The sequence below is a fragment of the Sinocyclocheilus rhinocerous genome, unplaced genomic scaffold (assembly GCF_001515625.1).
Source record: "Sinocyclocheilus rhinocerous isolate Xijiao unplaced genomic scaffold, SAMN03320098_v1.1 scaffold623, whole genome shotgun sequence".
Classification (NCBI taxonomy): Eukaryota; Metazoa; Chordata; class Actinopteri; order Cypriniformes; family Cyprinidae; genus Sinocyclocheilus; species Sinocyclocheilus rhinocerous.
Genome location: NW_015644631.1, coordinates 2,191,882 through 2,205,658, shown reverse-complemented (window position 1 = coordinate 2,205,658; position 13,777 = coordinate 2,191,882). Strand labels below are relative to the sequence as shown.

General features: G+C 35.0%; 1 protein-coding gene across 2 annotated transcripts in view; it reads right to left on the bottom strand.

Moving 5' to 3' along the window:
• Positions 1 to 5,501, bottom strand: part of LOC107758697 (immunoglobulin superfamily member 5-like) — a 9,107-nt gene extending 3,606 nt beyond the window's left edge. For both annotated transcript variants that reach the window (XM_016576499.1, XM_016576500.1), the window contains exons 1-3: positions 5,081 to 5,501; positions 2,975 to 3,053; positions 1,679 to 1,996 (exon numbers count right to left, since the gene is read on the bottom strand). In XM_016576499.1, coding sequence (XP_016431985.1) covers positions 1,679 to 1,996; positions 2,975 to 3,017 — 361 coding nt within the window. In that variant the 5' untranslated portion in view covers positions 3,018 to 3,053; positions 5,081 to 5,501. The remainder of the gene's footprint in view (positions 1 to 1,678; positions 1,997 to 2,974; positions 3,054 to 5,080) is intronic.
• Between the last annotated feature and the right edge of the window lie 8,276 nt (positions 5,502 to 13,777).

The following is a 13,777-nucleotide window of genomic DNA, read 5'->3' as shown; positions in this document are numbered from 1 at the left end:
GAGAAAATTATTTTATTTTAATACATTTTATTGCTCAAAGGTTGCTCTTTCATTGCTCAGGAGACTTAAAGGAGTGCTTAGTTTGGTTTTATTTAGGAATCAATTTAAGGAGAAACAGAAAGAAATTAGACATACCTATAGAGCAATAAAAGTAATACTGAATATAATCTGGATTGGGAAGAATTTGCCGAGAGATATTTGAGTTCCTTTTGAGATCTTTGACTTTATTTATCTTGGCAAATCTGAGCATAGTTTGGAACGTTGTTGACATCTTCTGAAACGTGTATTTTGTATTTGGTCTTGTTTTAATTTCATTGTTGTCTCGGAGAAACAATGACTTCTGTTATTTAGCTGATAGATGCTTATTTGGTCCACAAAGGTTATTTTAGTGCTGATGAGGGCATTAGTTAGTGCAGATGTATTTAAGGAGACAGTCTCTGGGAATGTTCTAGCCGAATTTTACGCTCTGTCATGCATAAAATTGCTGAGTAATGCTTAAAGGTTGTAAAACAGATCAGCATATGTAGGTGGATGTAGGTGCATGCTGGAACTCACTTAGGCTCAAAGATGAAGCCTGAAGCAAGAAAGTAGGCGCTGTTGAAGAGTGTAATTTAACATTCAAACCATGACAAAAATCATCTGAGAAGCAGTAGTTTGAACACAGAGCCTTTTACTATACTGACTGTACACCCAAAGGCAACCTGAATAAACGAGTTGAACTGAGAGTAAAATAACAAATTATCTAGCTTAAGAGAGATCAAATCATGCTTTTGCGTTTGTCTGCTTTTAATTGTTTACTTATCCTTGTTTAATGTTCTTAAAGATTGGATCAAGTGGTTTAAAGAGATCCAGCAGTCCTCATGCAAATAAACTTTTAATTTTCTTTCTTTCATTTACTCTTTAAGTTCAGTGTCAGTTTATTTTTGTTTTTATGTTTTTCAAGTGAGTGTCTTATGCTCACAAAGGCTGCATTTATTTGATCAAAAACACAGTAAAAACACTAATAAAATATCGTGAAATATTACTACAATTTCAAGTAACTATTTTATATTTAATTTAAATAATTAATTTATGCATTTAGCAGATGCTGATTTAGAGTGCATTCAGGCTACACATTTTTTAACAGTATGTGTGATCCCTGGGAATCAAACCCACGACCTTATGCGCTGCTAACGCAATGCTCTACCACTGAGCCACAGGAACATCTGAATTATTTTTACATTTAAAAAATAATTGAAAGTTTTATTTATTCCTTTGATGGCAAATATGAATTTTCCATTACTCCAGTCTTTAGTGTCACATGATCCTTCAGAAATCATTCTAATATGCTGACTTGGCGCTCAAGAAAGATTTATTATTATTATCAATGTTGATGAACAGAAAGTTTAAAAGCAGCATTTATTTGAAATAGAAATCGTATAAAGTTATAAAAGTTTTACTGTCACTTTTAAACATTTTGCATCCTTGTTTCATAAAAGTAAACTTTTGAACGGTCTGTCTTTCTGTATAATTTTTTTAATTGTTAGCTTTAATTATCTGCAGCTGCTCTGACTTGATGACGTTCTCTCATATACTCTCATATTTCACTCTCAATCATATCTGTGTTGTCAAAACATTTTACGTCACGTGGCATGGATCAGTTGAAATGAATCATGGTAGAACTTCAAACACTGCTCACCTTGTACAGACAGTGTGGCCATTCTAGGCACTCCACCCAAAACCTGACAGGTGACTTCACCCGCATCGTCTCTCTGCACGTTGCTAATTGCAAACTCCCATCTGTAATCTCCAGGCGTGGTGAAATTTGTGGCAGAAAAACGATCTGCGCTGTTAGTCACCCCGGATGCTTCCAGAATGTTGATAACCAAGCGTCCGTTGGCCGTCCAGGTCATGACGGATGGGGGCTGAGTTGTGCTGCAGTTGAACCGAGCCTTCGAACCACGGAGCACCGCTGCATTCAGAGGCTGTAGCTGCACCTGAACCTGAGCGGACACCACTGCAGTCAACGACACACAAGTAACAAATGATTCCAAACAGCTGGTTTAGTTTACATCCAGTTATTCAAAGCATGTTTTCTTGTTTTTCTTCTCATCGTAAATCATGTTTAAAGTAAATGAGCATTAAGGGTAATTACGGAATATTTTTGGGTATAGGCCTACTATTTTATGTTTTTTCCCCCCTCTTTTGAAATATAGCAAAACGGCATTAATATAGAGCTGAGCAAAACTAGATAATATACAGACCAGGGCTAGGGGCTCACAGTGGCTATATCTCAATGAATATGAGGTTTTGAGTCAAAAGTCAATAATGAATTACACTAATTTGTGGGTTTTGTGTGGGTTTTTGTTCTAGCAGTGAATGTTTGTCAAATTTGTCCTTCAATCTAAAATGAACTAAATAAATAAAGCTAAATAAAATATTTAAACCAATATCATCCTATACTTTTCTAAAATGACCATATATTGCCATATGTTTTCAATTTGCACGATTTTTTAATAACTTGTTACAGATTTGATTATCTCAACGTAATTCATATAATGTGACAAAATCAAATATAAAACTGCTCTGAGAAATACTGACTGGAATAACACGTGACGACTTGCCCCGGTCTACATTCCCATAGAAATGTCCATTACTTTCTAAGATTGCATTAATTTCAGTGACTTTTCCAAGCCTGCAAATCACAATTTTACAATTCTGATACTTCCACACTCCAAAAAAACAACAACTTTTACTTAACCATTCATCCATCCGAGACTTGTTTTCAAGAATTAATTTTTTGAATAAATTTGGTTAAGTTTACTATTAAAGAAAAAGAAAAAGAATTTGTCAGTGGGTGAAACAAACAAGTCTTGTTTTAAAGATATTTAGATATTTTTACTGGAAAACAAAACTAAAATACTCTCTAAGTGTGTGTTTTTGATGCGTGCAGATGCAGTGGGCGCCCTGATAAAGTAAATATATGAAAACTCACCCGTGGTGATCAGAAGAAAAAGACCCAGTCTAAAAACATGCATGTTTCCTCAGGTATCATCACACCAGCATCTACAGCCCTAAAATAAATGCAATCATTGTGAAACGGGCAGGGCAACTGATGGGACACAGCCCTGAAATGTTCAGTATGCTCAGTCGATTGTCTTCAAGCGTCAGGAATTCCTCTATTATTTTTGTAGGTGTGTCTTTGACATGAAAACTGTGCGCAAATGTCTTATTGTCTTGGTAAACACTAATTTGAAACATGCTTCCAGACATTCCAGTCATTTTCTCACGAAGTCATTCAAACTATTTCTATTTGATAATCAAACTTATTATTAGGCTTTTCTAACTTTTCTGACATTACTGATATTACCCCAATTGCTTCTGTATTATATTATATATCACACTATGAACTTCAGTATAAAAGAATTATTGACTTTACACTACCAGTCAAAAGTTTGGAATAATTATTATTTTTTTAAAAATGTTTTTGAAAGAAGTCCCTTGCGTTCACCAAAGCTGTATTTACGTGATCAAAAATACAGTAAACAAACAGTAACATTGTGACATATTATGTAAGGGATAATGTACATCCAGCCGGTTGTTATCGCTGAATAACCCCCGACAGGGTGATCTGGACCCCGACGCGAAGCGGAGGGTCTTGTATCATCCTGAAGGGGGTGTTTGCAGTACACAAGCCATGGTTAAGACAGCTGACTCCACTGTAATGTGACCCTCTCTCTCTCTCTCTCACACACACGCGCGCGCGCACACACACACACACACACCATGCGCAAAACTCCGCATTTGAACAGTCAATACATTTACATTACATTTACATTTAGTCATTTAGCAGACACTTAAGCGACTTACCACTAATTTGAAACATGCTTCCAGACATTCCAGTCATTTTCTCACGAAGTCATTCAAACTATTTCTATTTGATAATCAAACTTATTATTAGGCTTTTCTAACTTTTCTGACATTACTGATATTACCCCAATTGCTTCTGTATTATATTATATATCACACTATGAACTTCAGTATAAAATAATTATTGACTTTACACTACCAGTCAAAAGTTTGGAATAATTCCTTTTTTTTTTTCAGCTTTCTTTTTGGAAAGACGTCTCTTATGCTCACCAGGGTTATTATTGTCAACTAAAACTAAAATTAAAACTAAAATCATTAAAAAATGTTACTTGAAATAATATGAAGTTTAACTGAAATAAAAGAAAATATTTTTTAAAAAAGTACAAATTCAGCTAGTTGCCAAGGAATCATTTCTCATTTTCGCTTAGTTTAGCTTAAACTGAAATAAAAATGAATAAAAATAATATATAGACATATTTAAAAAAAAAAAAAAAGTAATAAAAATGACAAGCAACACAATTACTCAACTATAACTCAAATTAAAATAGAAAATAAATACTAATTAAAAATATTAATAAAATATATAATAGTATACCACTTATATAACACTGATGCTTATGAAGGCTGCATTTATTTGATCAAAAATACAGTATACAGTAGTACTGTGAAATATTATTACAATTTGGAAGAACTTAAAATGTAATGTATTCTTGTGATTTTATTTTATTTTTTATTTATTTATTTACTTATTTTGAATGAATATTCTAATTTAAATGTAAATCCTCTGCAACATTATAAATGTCTTCTATAACTTGTATAAATGTCTTATAAAAGTATTCATTTTTCTTTTTCCCCCTTTGCCCTTTATATTTTGGGGTCACACTTTTGAATAGTAGTGTATAATGGTTTCCACAAAAACATTAAAGGGGTCATATGATGCTTCCAAAGAGAAAGGAAAACTTGAAATCGCATCATATGACCCCTTTAAATATTAAGCCAGAAAAACAGTTTTCAACACTGTTAATGATATAGGTTTTTGGAGCAACAAATCAGCATATTAGAATGATTTCTGGAAGATTATGCGACTATGCTATTTTATCATAACTATATTATCTACACTACTACACTGTTTGTTCAGTACACAGACAGGTACCGGCTTTCAGATTTTAATACGCATGTTCTTTTTGTAAACTTAAATGTTATTATAATAAGATCCAGAACAACAACTTACCTCATAAAATTCCATTAATCCAGTAAAATCGAGAAACAATCCCCAGTCTTCCTTCGTCAGATCACCTGTCAACCTACAGAGAGGCCAAAGTTCAGCTGGCTTCCAGTCATGTTATCAAAGCGAGAGAGGTAAGCCATCTATTACATCTCCATGCAGGCAAAACCCATCGAGCCTGTCTGCTTTACATATGTCTGCAGATCTCGTGAGGATTTGACGTCACACTGACATGTCAAACAAGGTGGCCTGTCTATCCGAAAGATTACTTTTGGGGCACATAACCCATGATCCATCTGTTAAGGTTCACGCAAGACTGTGCTTGAATGTAGTTGATTCAAATCTGAAAGACACACCCAGTTTCACAAAAAATAAATAAAAAAGAGTTGATAGTATCAACAACAGCAGTCATTCCTGGAGCTCAGCTGATCTATATATCAAATCTCTATCACTGTATCTATAAAGCCACAGGTGATGTTCACTTACCTTAAGGTGTACAGACAAAAAAAGCCTTTGAGAAAATCTCAGGTTATTGCTTAGTTATCTATTGTTACCAGGGCATCAACTGCAAGTATAGTGTACACAGAAAGACATATGCAAACAGGTTACGATGACGTCAGGCCTGCCTGAAACACATATTCTGTTTATACACAAAACGACATGCCCCGTGGCTCCTGGAGACACTGGTTTCTTTACCTACTGCAAAGAAGACAAATGATAATAAATCAACTTTGACATGACTGGGTTTGTGCTACCAGCTACTCAATCGCAGGCGTAAAAACAAACCAAACCCTTAAGTGGAATGTACAAAGGTGAGAAACATATTTATAAAATGTACACATTTGACAAAGGCTTTATTCAAAGTAACTTACAAAGCATTCAATCTATACATTTGTACTGCTTTGTGTTTTCCTGAGAATCAAATCGATTACCACTGCTTACACCATGCGTAACCAGTTGCCGGTTTTTTTTTTCTGTGGAAAAAGATTTTTTGTGAATTGAATAAAATTCACTGATATTTAAAAAGTAAAAGTATTTGTGCAAATCAAAATAAAGAAAGTATCCTTTAAAGGATAAATTTGCTTCAGAAGCAAAACTGGGTAAAATATTCAACCTTGATTTCAAATATTAGCATAAATCTTTAACAAAATGTATGCTAATATCAGGTATTCAGGTATTATTAGAACCATTGATATTTGCTGTGCCGTAATCAATGACCTGGAGAAATCTGTCACTAGATTATATTATGCTGTTTTTAAGATACATATTTACCTTGTCAGATTTGTTGACCCTGCTGTATCTATTCATGTCCGACTAAACTGGTTTCTACTAGAGAGTAAAAATAAACATCACCGGAGTGAATTTGAATAACATTAAAGCAATTCAGTGTGAAAATAAGGAGGATAATGGATTTCTGTAACCTTTAATGCTGTGTTCTCGTATTTGGTGACCCTGCTGTATCTGTGTCTGTTCGCATCAGGCCAAAATGCATTGTACGATATAAAATACAGGAAGTCAGAAATCACCAGAGGGAATGTGGGTAGCATTAAAGCCATTCTGTGTGAAATAGAGGGAGGTAACAGATTTTGGTGTCCTCTAATGCTGTGTTGTTGGATTTGGTGACCCTGCTGTATATCTGCAGCTGTTCACATCAGACCAAAATATTTTCTAGGATATATTAAGTAGAGGTAGATAGACATTACCAGAGTGAATCTGGGTAACATTATAGCCATTCTGTGTGGCTTAACAGATGTATAACAGATTTCAGTAACCACTAATGCTGTGTCGTCGGATTTGGTGATGCTACTGTACACATCTGCGTCTGTTCATATCAGATCAAAATATTTTCTAGGATATAAAATAGAAATGGTAATACATCGCAAGAGTGAATTTGACTGACATTACAACCATTATCTGTGTCAAATAGAGGGGGGTAACAGATTTCAGTAACCTTTAATGCTGCATTGTTGGATTTGGTGACCTGTTTGTATCTATGTCTGTTCACATCAGACAAATATGCTTTATAGAGCATGAAACAAAGGAGGTTAGACATCACCAGAGTGAATTTGGGTAACATTACAGCCAATCTTTGTGAAATAGAGTGGTGTAACAAACTTTGGTAACCTGTTATGCTGCTTTGACTAATTCAATGACACTTCTGTATATCTTCAGCTGTATATCTTCAGCTGTTTACATCAGACCAAAATGTGTTCTAGGAAATAAAACAGAGAAGGTTAGACAACACCAGAGTGAATTTAGGTAATATTCAAGCCATTCTGTGTGAAATAGAGAGAGGTAACCAATTTTGGTAACCTGTTATGCTCTACATATTTACCTTGTCAGATTTGTTGACCCTGCTGTATCTATTCATGTCCGACTAAACTGGTTTCTACTAGAGAGTAAAAATAAACATCACCGGAGTGAATTTGAATAACATTAAAGCAATTCAGTGTGAAAATAAGGAGGATAATGGATTTCTGTAACCTTTAATGCTGTGTTCTCGTATTTGGTGACCCTGCTGTATCTGTGTCTGTTCGCATCAGGCCAAAATGCATTGTACGATATAAAATACAGGAAGTCAGAAATCACCAGAGGGAATGTGGGTAGCATTAAAGCCATTCTGTGTGAAATAGAGGGAGGTAACAGATTTTGGTGTCCTCTAATGCTGTGTTGTTGGATTTGGTGACCCTGCTGTATATCTGCAGCTGTTCACATCAGACCAAAATATTTTCTAGGATATATTAAGTAGAGGTAGATAGACATTACCAGAGTGAATCTGGGTAACATTATAGCCATTCTGTGTGGCTTAACAGATGTATAACAGATTTCAGTAACCACTAATGCTGTGTCGTCGGATTTGGTGATGCTACTGTACACATCTGCGTCTGTTCATATCAGATCTAAGATATAAAATAAATGGAAGTTAGAAATCACCAGAGTGAATCTGGGTAACATTCAAGCCATTCTGTGTGAATACATAAAGAATGATGGTAAAGAATGTTGGTAACCTGTTATGCTGCCTTGATGGCCCTGCTGTATCTGTGTCTGTTCCTATCAGACCAAAATGCTTTCGGTTAGACATCACCAGAAAGAATATGGGTAACATTAAAGCCATTATGAATGAAATATAGCAACAGGACTCGGGCAGCTTGTCTAAAAAGATTAAGTAAATTAACCTGTTTTACAGCACCGCTCACTCAACGAGGTTGTACTCTGCAGCACTTCAATGATAATATCAAAGAATTTGATGCACGAACACCAGGCGCGTTCTAGCACGAACATTTGGCGGAAAATGACCTGTAGTCGCAGATTTAGGCACGATAGCTGTGATTCTGTCAAAAATATATATTGAATTGAATTGAATTGAAAATCTTTAATGTCCACACATGTGGAAATTTATCTTCGGCCCCACAATAACATGCACCACAAATACACTTGACTTCACAGTCCAATACAACAAACACACAAAACATACAAGTACTTGCCCCATGAATTACAGACACATAGGATATAAAATGAATGTATAGAGATAGGCTAATAACACTACTGTTATAGGTTGCCTTCTTTTAAATGTAATCTATGTGCTCACCAAAATTTAGGCTGCAATCTAGGATAATACCTAGATATTTAAAACTATTTACAATCTCAACATGTTGGCCCCCAATTATGACTGGCTGACATGTAGGTTGCCCTTCCCTAGTGCTGACAACAAGTTCATTAGTTTTAAGAGCATTAAGTAACAGAGCACTTTCCTCGCACCATGCCACCAAATGGTCTATATGCTCAAAGTAGGCCCTCTCTAACTCCCCCTTTCCTCTGACCATGAGACCAACCATAACCATGTCATCGGCATATTTGAGTAGGGTAAAATTATTTTCACAAATCTGCATTTCATTCATATACATAGAAAATAATGCAGGTGATAACACACAGCCTTGGGGGACTCCAGTATTCAAAGTAACCTCGTCAGACATGGTACCCTGTACAAAAACTCTTTGAAGACGGTTAGTTAAAAAGTCCTTGATCCATAACACAAGATGCCCATTGGTATCAAGTTTTAATAGTCTGTCTAATAAAAAGTCTATCTTGACAGTATTGAAAGCCGAGCTAAGATCAACAAATAAAATTCTAGCAAAAGCGCCAGGGTGCTGAAGGTGCTTGCTGATCACATGAAGCAGAGTTAAAGTAGCATCCTCAGTGCCTCTCTGTGCTTTATAAGCAAACTGCAATTGGTCTGACAAGTGAGTATTTGGCAGACGCCCTAACATAACCCCTTCCATGCATTTACATAGAATGCTGGTAAGGGCAATAGGTCTAAAATCATTAGGTGATACAGGGTTGCCGTTTTTAGGCACAGGGATGATTGTGGTCTTCTTCCAAGAGAGTGGGACAGTATGTGTAATCAAGCAAAATCTGAAATCTAGTAAAAACACCTTTAAGTTGGTAAATGCTATGGCCCTCCCTCGAAGACCATCCGGGCCAGGTGCTTTATGAGGGTTTACCCTAGCAAGACAGCCAGCATATCTCCTCCTCTGTAAGAGTGATGGTATTCCAAACTTGGCAACAGTCTTGGTCAACCCTAACTTTATGTATGGTTTTATCAAACCTACTGTAAAACTGATTTAATTCATTTGTAAATAAACCAGTATTTATAGGTAAGCTGTGTTGCTTCTGGGTCTTCTGGGTCTTCTGGCTTTATATATCATAAAATAAGTCTATCATGTTCTATATTCTGCATCTTTTGAAGCCACACTTCTTTGTGAGAAGAACAGACCGATATTTAAACCATTATTCACTAAAAATCTTCCCAAACTGGTGGATTCAACACATTAAATAAGACGTGATGTATCAGTGGAGCAGTTTTGTGATTATGTCGGGAGAAGATCTACTGTTATGTGGTTCACTGGAGACGCAGGGAGATGACATGCAGGGGGCTGGAGTGAGTTAATGCGAAGTGGAGGGGGCAGGTGCGCGTCAGCCAGCAGGGGGCAGGAGTGAGGCTCTTTCTTTATTAGTATTGAGTGTGAGCTGCACCTGTGGAGAGCTAGATGGCAGGTCACACATTTGATTAGAGTCAGTGGGAGGGAGAGAAACCGCACAAGGTCAAAGACAAAGGCTACATGCAGGTGCACTACTGGTGGACAGGGGACCTACTATAATGGGCCACATGAAATTATCATTTTTAGATATTTCCCATTAGTTCCCTTTAGTTTTTCCTTATACTTTGAAAGAATATACTTGAATGCAAGCTGAATGTAACGTTTTGGACATTTAATTGCATGTTTGCAATTAAATTAGGTAAAAAAATATATATATTTAATGCAGTTAATTGAACTTAAGAGCTGTTGGCCAAAGTAGAACGGAAGTAGCTATATGTAATTTCGCAATTGCTTCTATTGTCTTTGAAATATGATTAAAGTGTAATGCCGACTGTACTGACAACTTGAGGTAAACTAAAATATACATTAAAGTCATTTTTATTTAAATTGGCCATCTATTTAAATATAGTTGTTTACACATTTGTAATGATTAAGTTGCAATTTAGTACATTTAAAATGTTAACTTTAAATGTAATATCAAATAACACCGCTGAAATTATAATCAACTACATGTGCTTTAGTACATTTAGTCAACACATCAAAATAAGGATACTTCTTTGAAGTGTGACAAAATATTAAAACATGATTTAAAATGTATTCTAAAGTAACTTTTAATATGACATTATTACAATGCGCGTTAAACATAGTCATGAAAGTTTACTCTCTTTATGTACACTTAAGTGGCCTTTTATTAGATTATTTAGTATTATATAGTATTATGTTATCTGCAAGTTGTTTAAAAATTTACTTTTAAAACCTAAAGTACACTATACGTGCACATTCAATACAGTTAAGTGTACTTGTTTTTCATAAGGGGTGGTAATACCAAGTATTACATATCCCTTGGTATTGGTACAAGAGTAATATCATGTTTTTCTATTGGATGTACCTGTTTTTTGGCTATAGTAATGTAGTAATTCCATGCTATTGAAGCAGCGTTTAAATTCTATGATATTTGAATATGGTGGAAAAATTGAAACATTGTATAAGTATTTGATACCATCACATGCCACATTACAAAACATATTTGATCACGGAATTATTTTTTTCAGGAAGCTGCATAATAATAATTTTTAAAAAAACAATAGTGAACTGTGAATCCTTGCTGTTGCACTGCAGATTTTCCTCTTGAGTTCCTCGGTTTTCCTGCACCAGTGATTCTATGATATTTGAATATGGTGGAAAAATTGAAACATTGTATAAGTATTTGATACCATCACATGCCACATTACAAAACATATTTGATCACGGAATTATTTTTTTCAGGAAGCTGCATAATAATAATTTTAAAAAAAACAATAGTGAACTGTGAATCCTTGCTGTTGCACTGCAGATTTTCCTCTTGAGCTCCTCGGTTTTCCTGCACCAGTGAATCGGGCTGCTTCATTCAGCAAAACAGAAGCAGGTTTGGCACAGGGACCCCAGTGGAGGTGTCATGGGGTTTGAGGTGTTACAGGTTTGGGAAGGTGTGACCTTACTGGGGTCCTTCTCAAAAAAATGATTTTCTGGCTTGCAAAATGCTTAAGATTTCTCCCAGCTAATGGAAAGTATTCATTAATATTTTAATATTATTATGTTTCATCTGACATTATTAAACAATGCAACACTGATGCTAAGCAGAAAGAGTGAAACAAATTAATTGAAATATCTTTTTATGAAGTGGGAAATATTTGAATGGCCTACCTTAGTTGTTTGTTTTCTCTCCTGTGATCTTTGGCCTAGGAATTAATTTTCCACAACTTTTTGTATTTTAAAAATATTAGTATTTATTTTTGTTATATTAGTGTATGTTTTTTTTTTTTTATTAATTGATTTTGCTTTGCATTATTGTAAGATCTGCACTAATATTTAATGCTCATAATGCTCACTTGATGTTGTAAAAATTAAATACAACATAACATCAAATATAATAATATATTTGTAATTACCTTAAGTGTCCATTTTCATGCACTTTCTGAAAAAATAAATAATAATAATAATAATATTTTAGCATAACAACATAGGGTTGAACAAAATTATTTAATAAAGTTTTAGATTGTGAAATCATGCTTTATTTATAATATTTGAAATGTTTTTCATGACTCAAGTATTATTATGTTTGTCACCATACTTTTAAACCAACGCTACAGTTTAGGTCAATGCCATGAAGCCCTAAGTTTTATTTTTATGGATGTGAATATGTTTAATGTAAAATTATTTGGTAATTTTTTCCAGTAAAATACAGTTAGTAAATCCTGTAATGTGGCTGAGAATTACATCAATCTGTCAAATTAATGTGTAAACGCCAAACACTAAAGTTCCTTGCAAAATATTTGCCTTTGTCGCCGTCTAGTGGTGGAATGCGCTCTTACATGTAAAAACAGTAAATAAAACATTAGAAAATGGCGCTTTGCGGTGTCTTTCGGCCAAAAAGCAGTGTGTTAATTAAGGACTAGGGCAATAAAATTCAAATAAAGCAGGAAGGAGAAAAAACGAAGTCAGTTCTAGGGGGCTTCATGAGATTTACCCTTCATGACTGACATTTCTGTCTGTATTTGAGGATTATTGTGAAATTGCCCATATATTTATTAGGATATATAATTAAATCACTTTTGTAGGCCGACTGGGGGATGCTGTGGATCTAATAAACAAACAGCAGCATTGTAAGCAATAAAGACCCTCAGTGCTGCAACCAGGAAATACTGTATAGGGTGGGGGAGGGGATTGAACCCTCAAGACGCTCTCTGACCCTGACCATGTTTTAAGGCACTAATACCACTACAGGGTCTTTAAATCCACCGCTGTGTCCCTCATTATCATCTAAAGTTACTGACTTTCAAAAGTCCCATGTTAATCTCTTTACTTCACCCTTGATTAAACCAATTGTGTTTTCACTGCAGTTTGAGACAATAAGGTTCATCACAAAAGAAAAGTTGGTCAGCCATGATGCCATTGTCTAAGACGCACCTCTAGGAAATCTGTTAAGCGAGTCGGTTGATCAGTTAAAGCGATACTTGGTCACAGCAGGTTCCAGAGCTTTACTGTACATCAATCTCTAACAAGTGGCCTCTGTTGACAACAGTAGTATCATGTGTAGTGTGCATGATTTCCTCAAAATACGCAGTTTTATGATTTTTAACTGACTGTATGAATAGACATATTATTGATAGATTGTGTATCTTAAAATTGAAAAAGTTATATGTTTTCAAATTTCAGCTTTGTTGGGTTAGTCCATATTTGACCCAAAGTTGGGTTGAAACAACCCAGCATTTTTTAGAGTGTAGGTTCAGTTCCCATAAACTGTATACCAAGAATGCACTGGATGAAAGCATCTGCATGCTAAATGTGTATATTAAACACTGTGAGCAAAGTGTTCCACTAAAAGTGTAATGTAGTATTCCACTAGAAAATGTAATAAAAGATATGAAGAAGGTGCATATACAGAAAACCCCAAAATATCAATGAAACACCAGTGGTGGACGAAGTACACAAATCAAGTACTTGAGTAAAAGTACAGATACGTATAATAAAATATTACTCCAGTAAAAGTAAAAGTACTCCTTTTTCAATTTTACTCGAGTGAAAGTACAAAAGTACTCGATTTTTTATGTACTTAAGTAAAAAA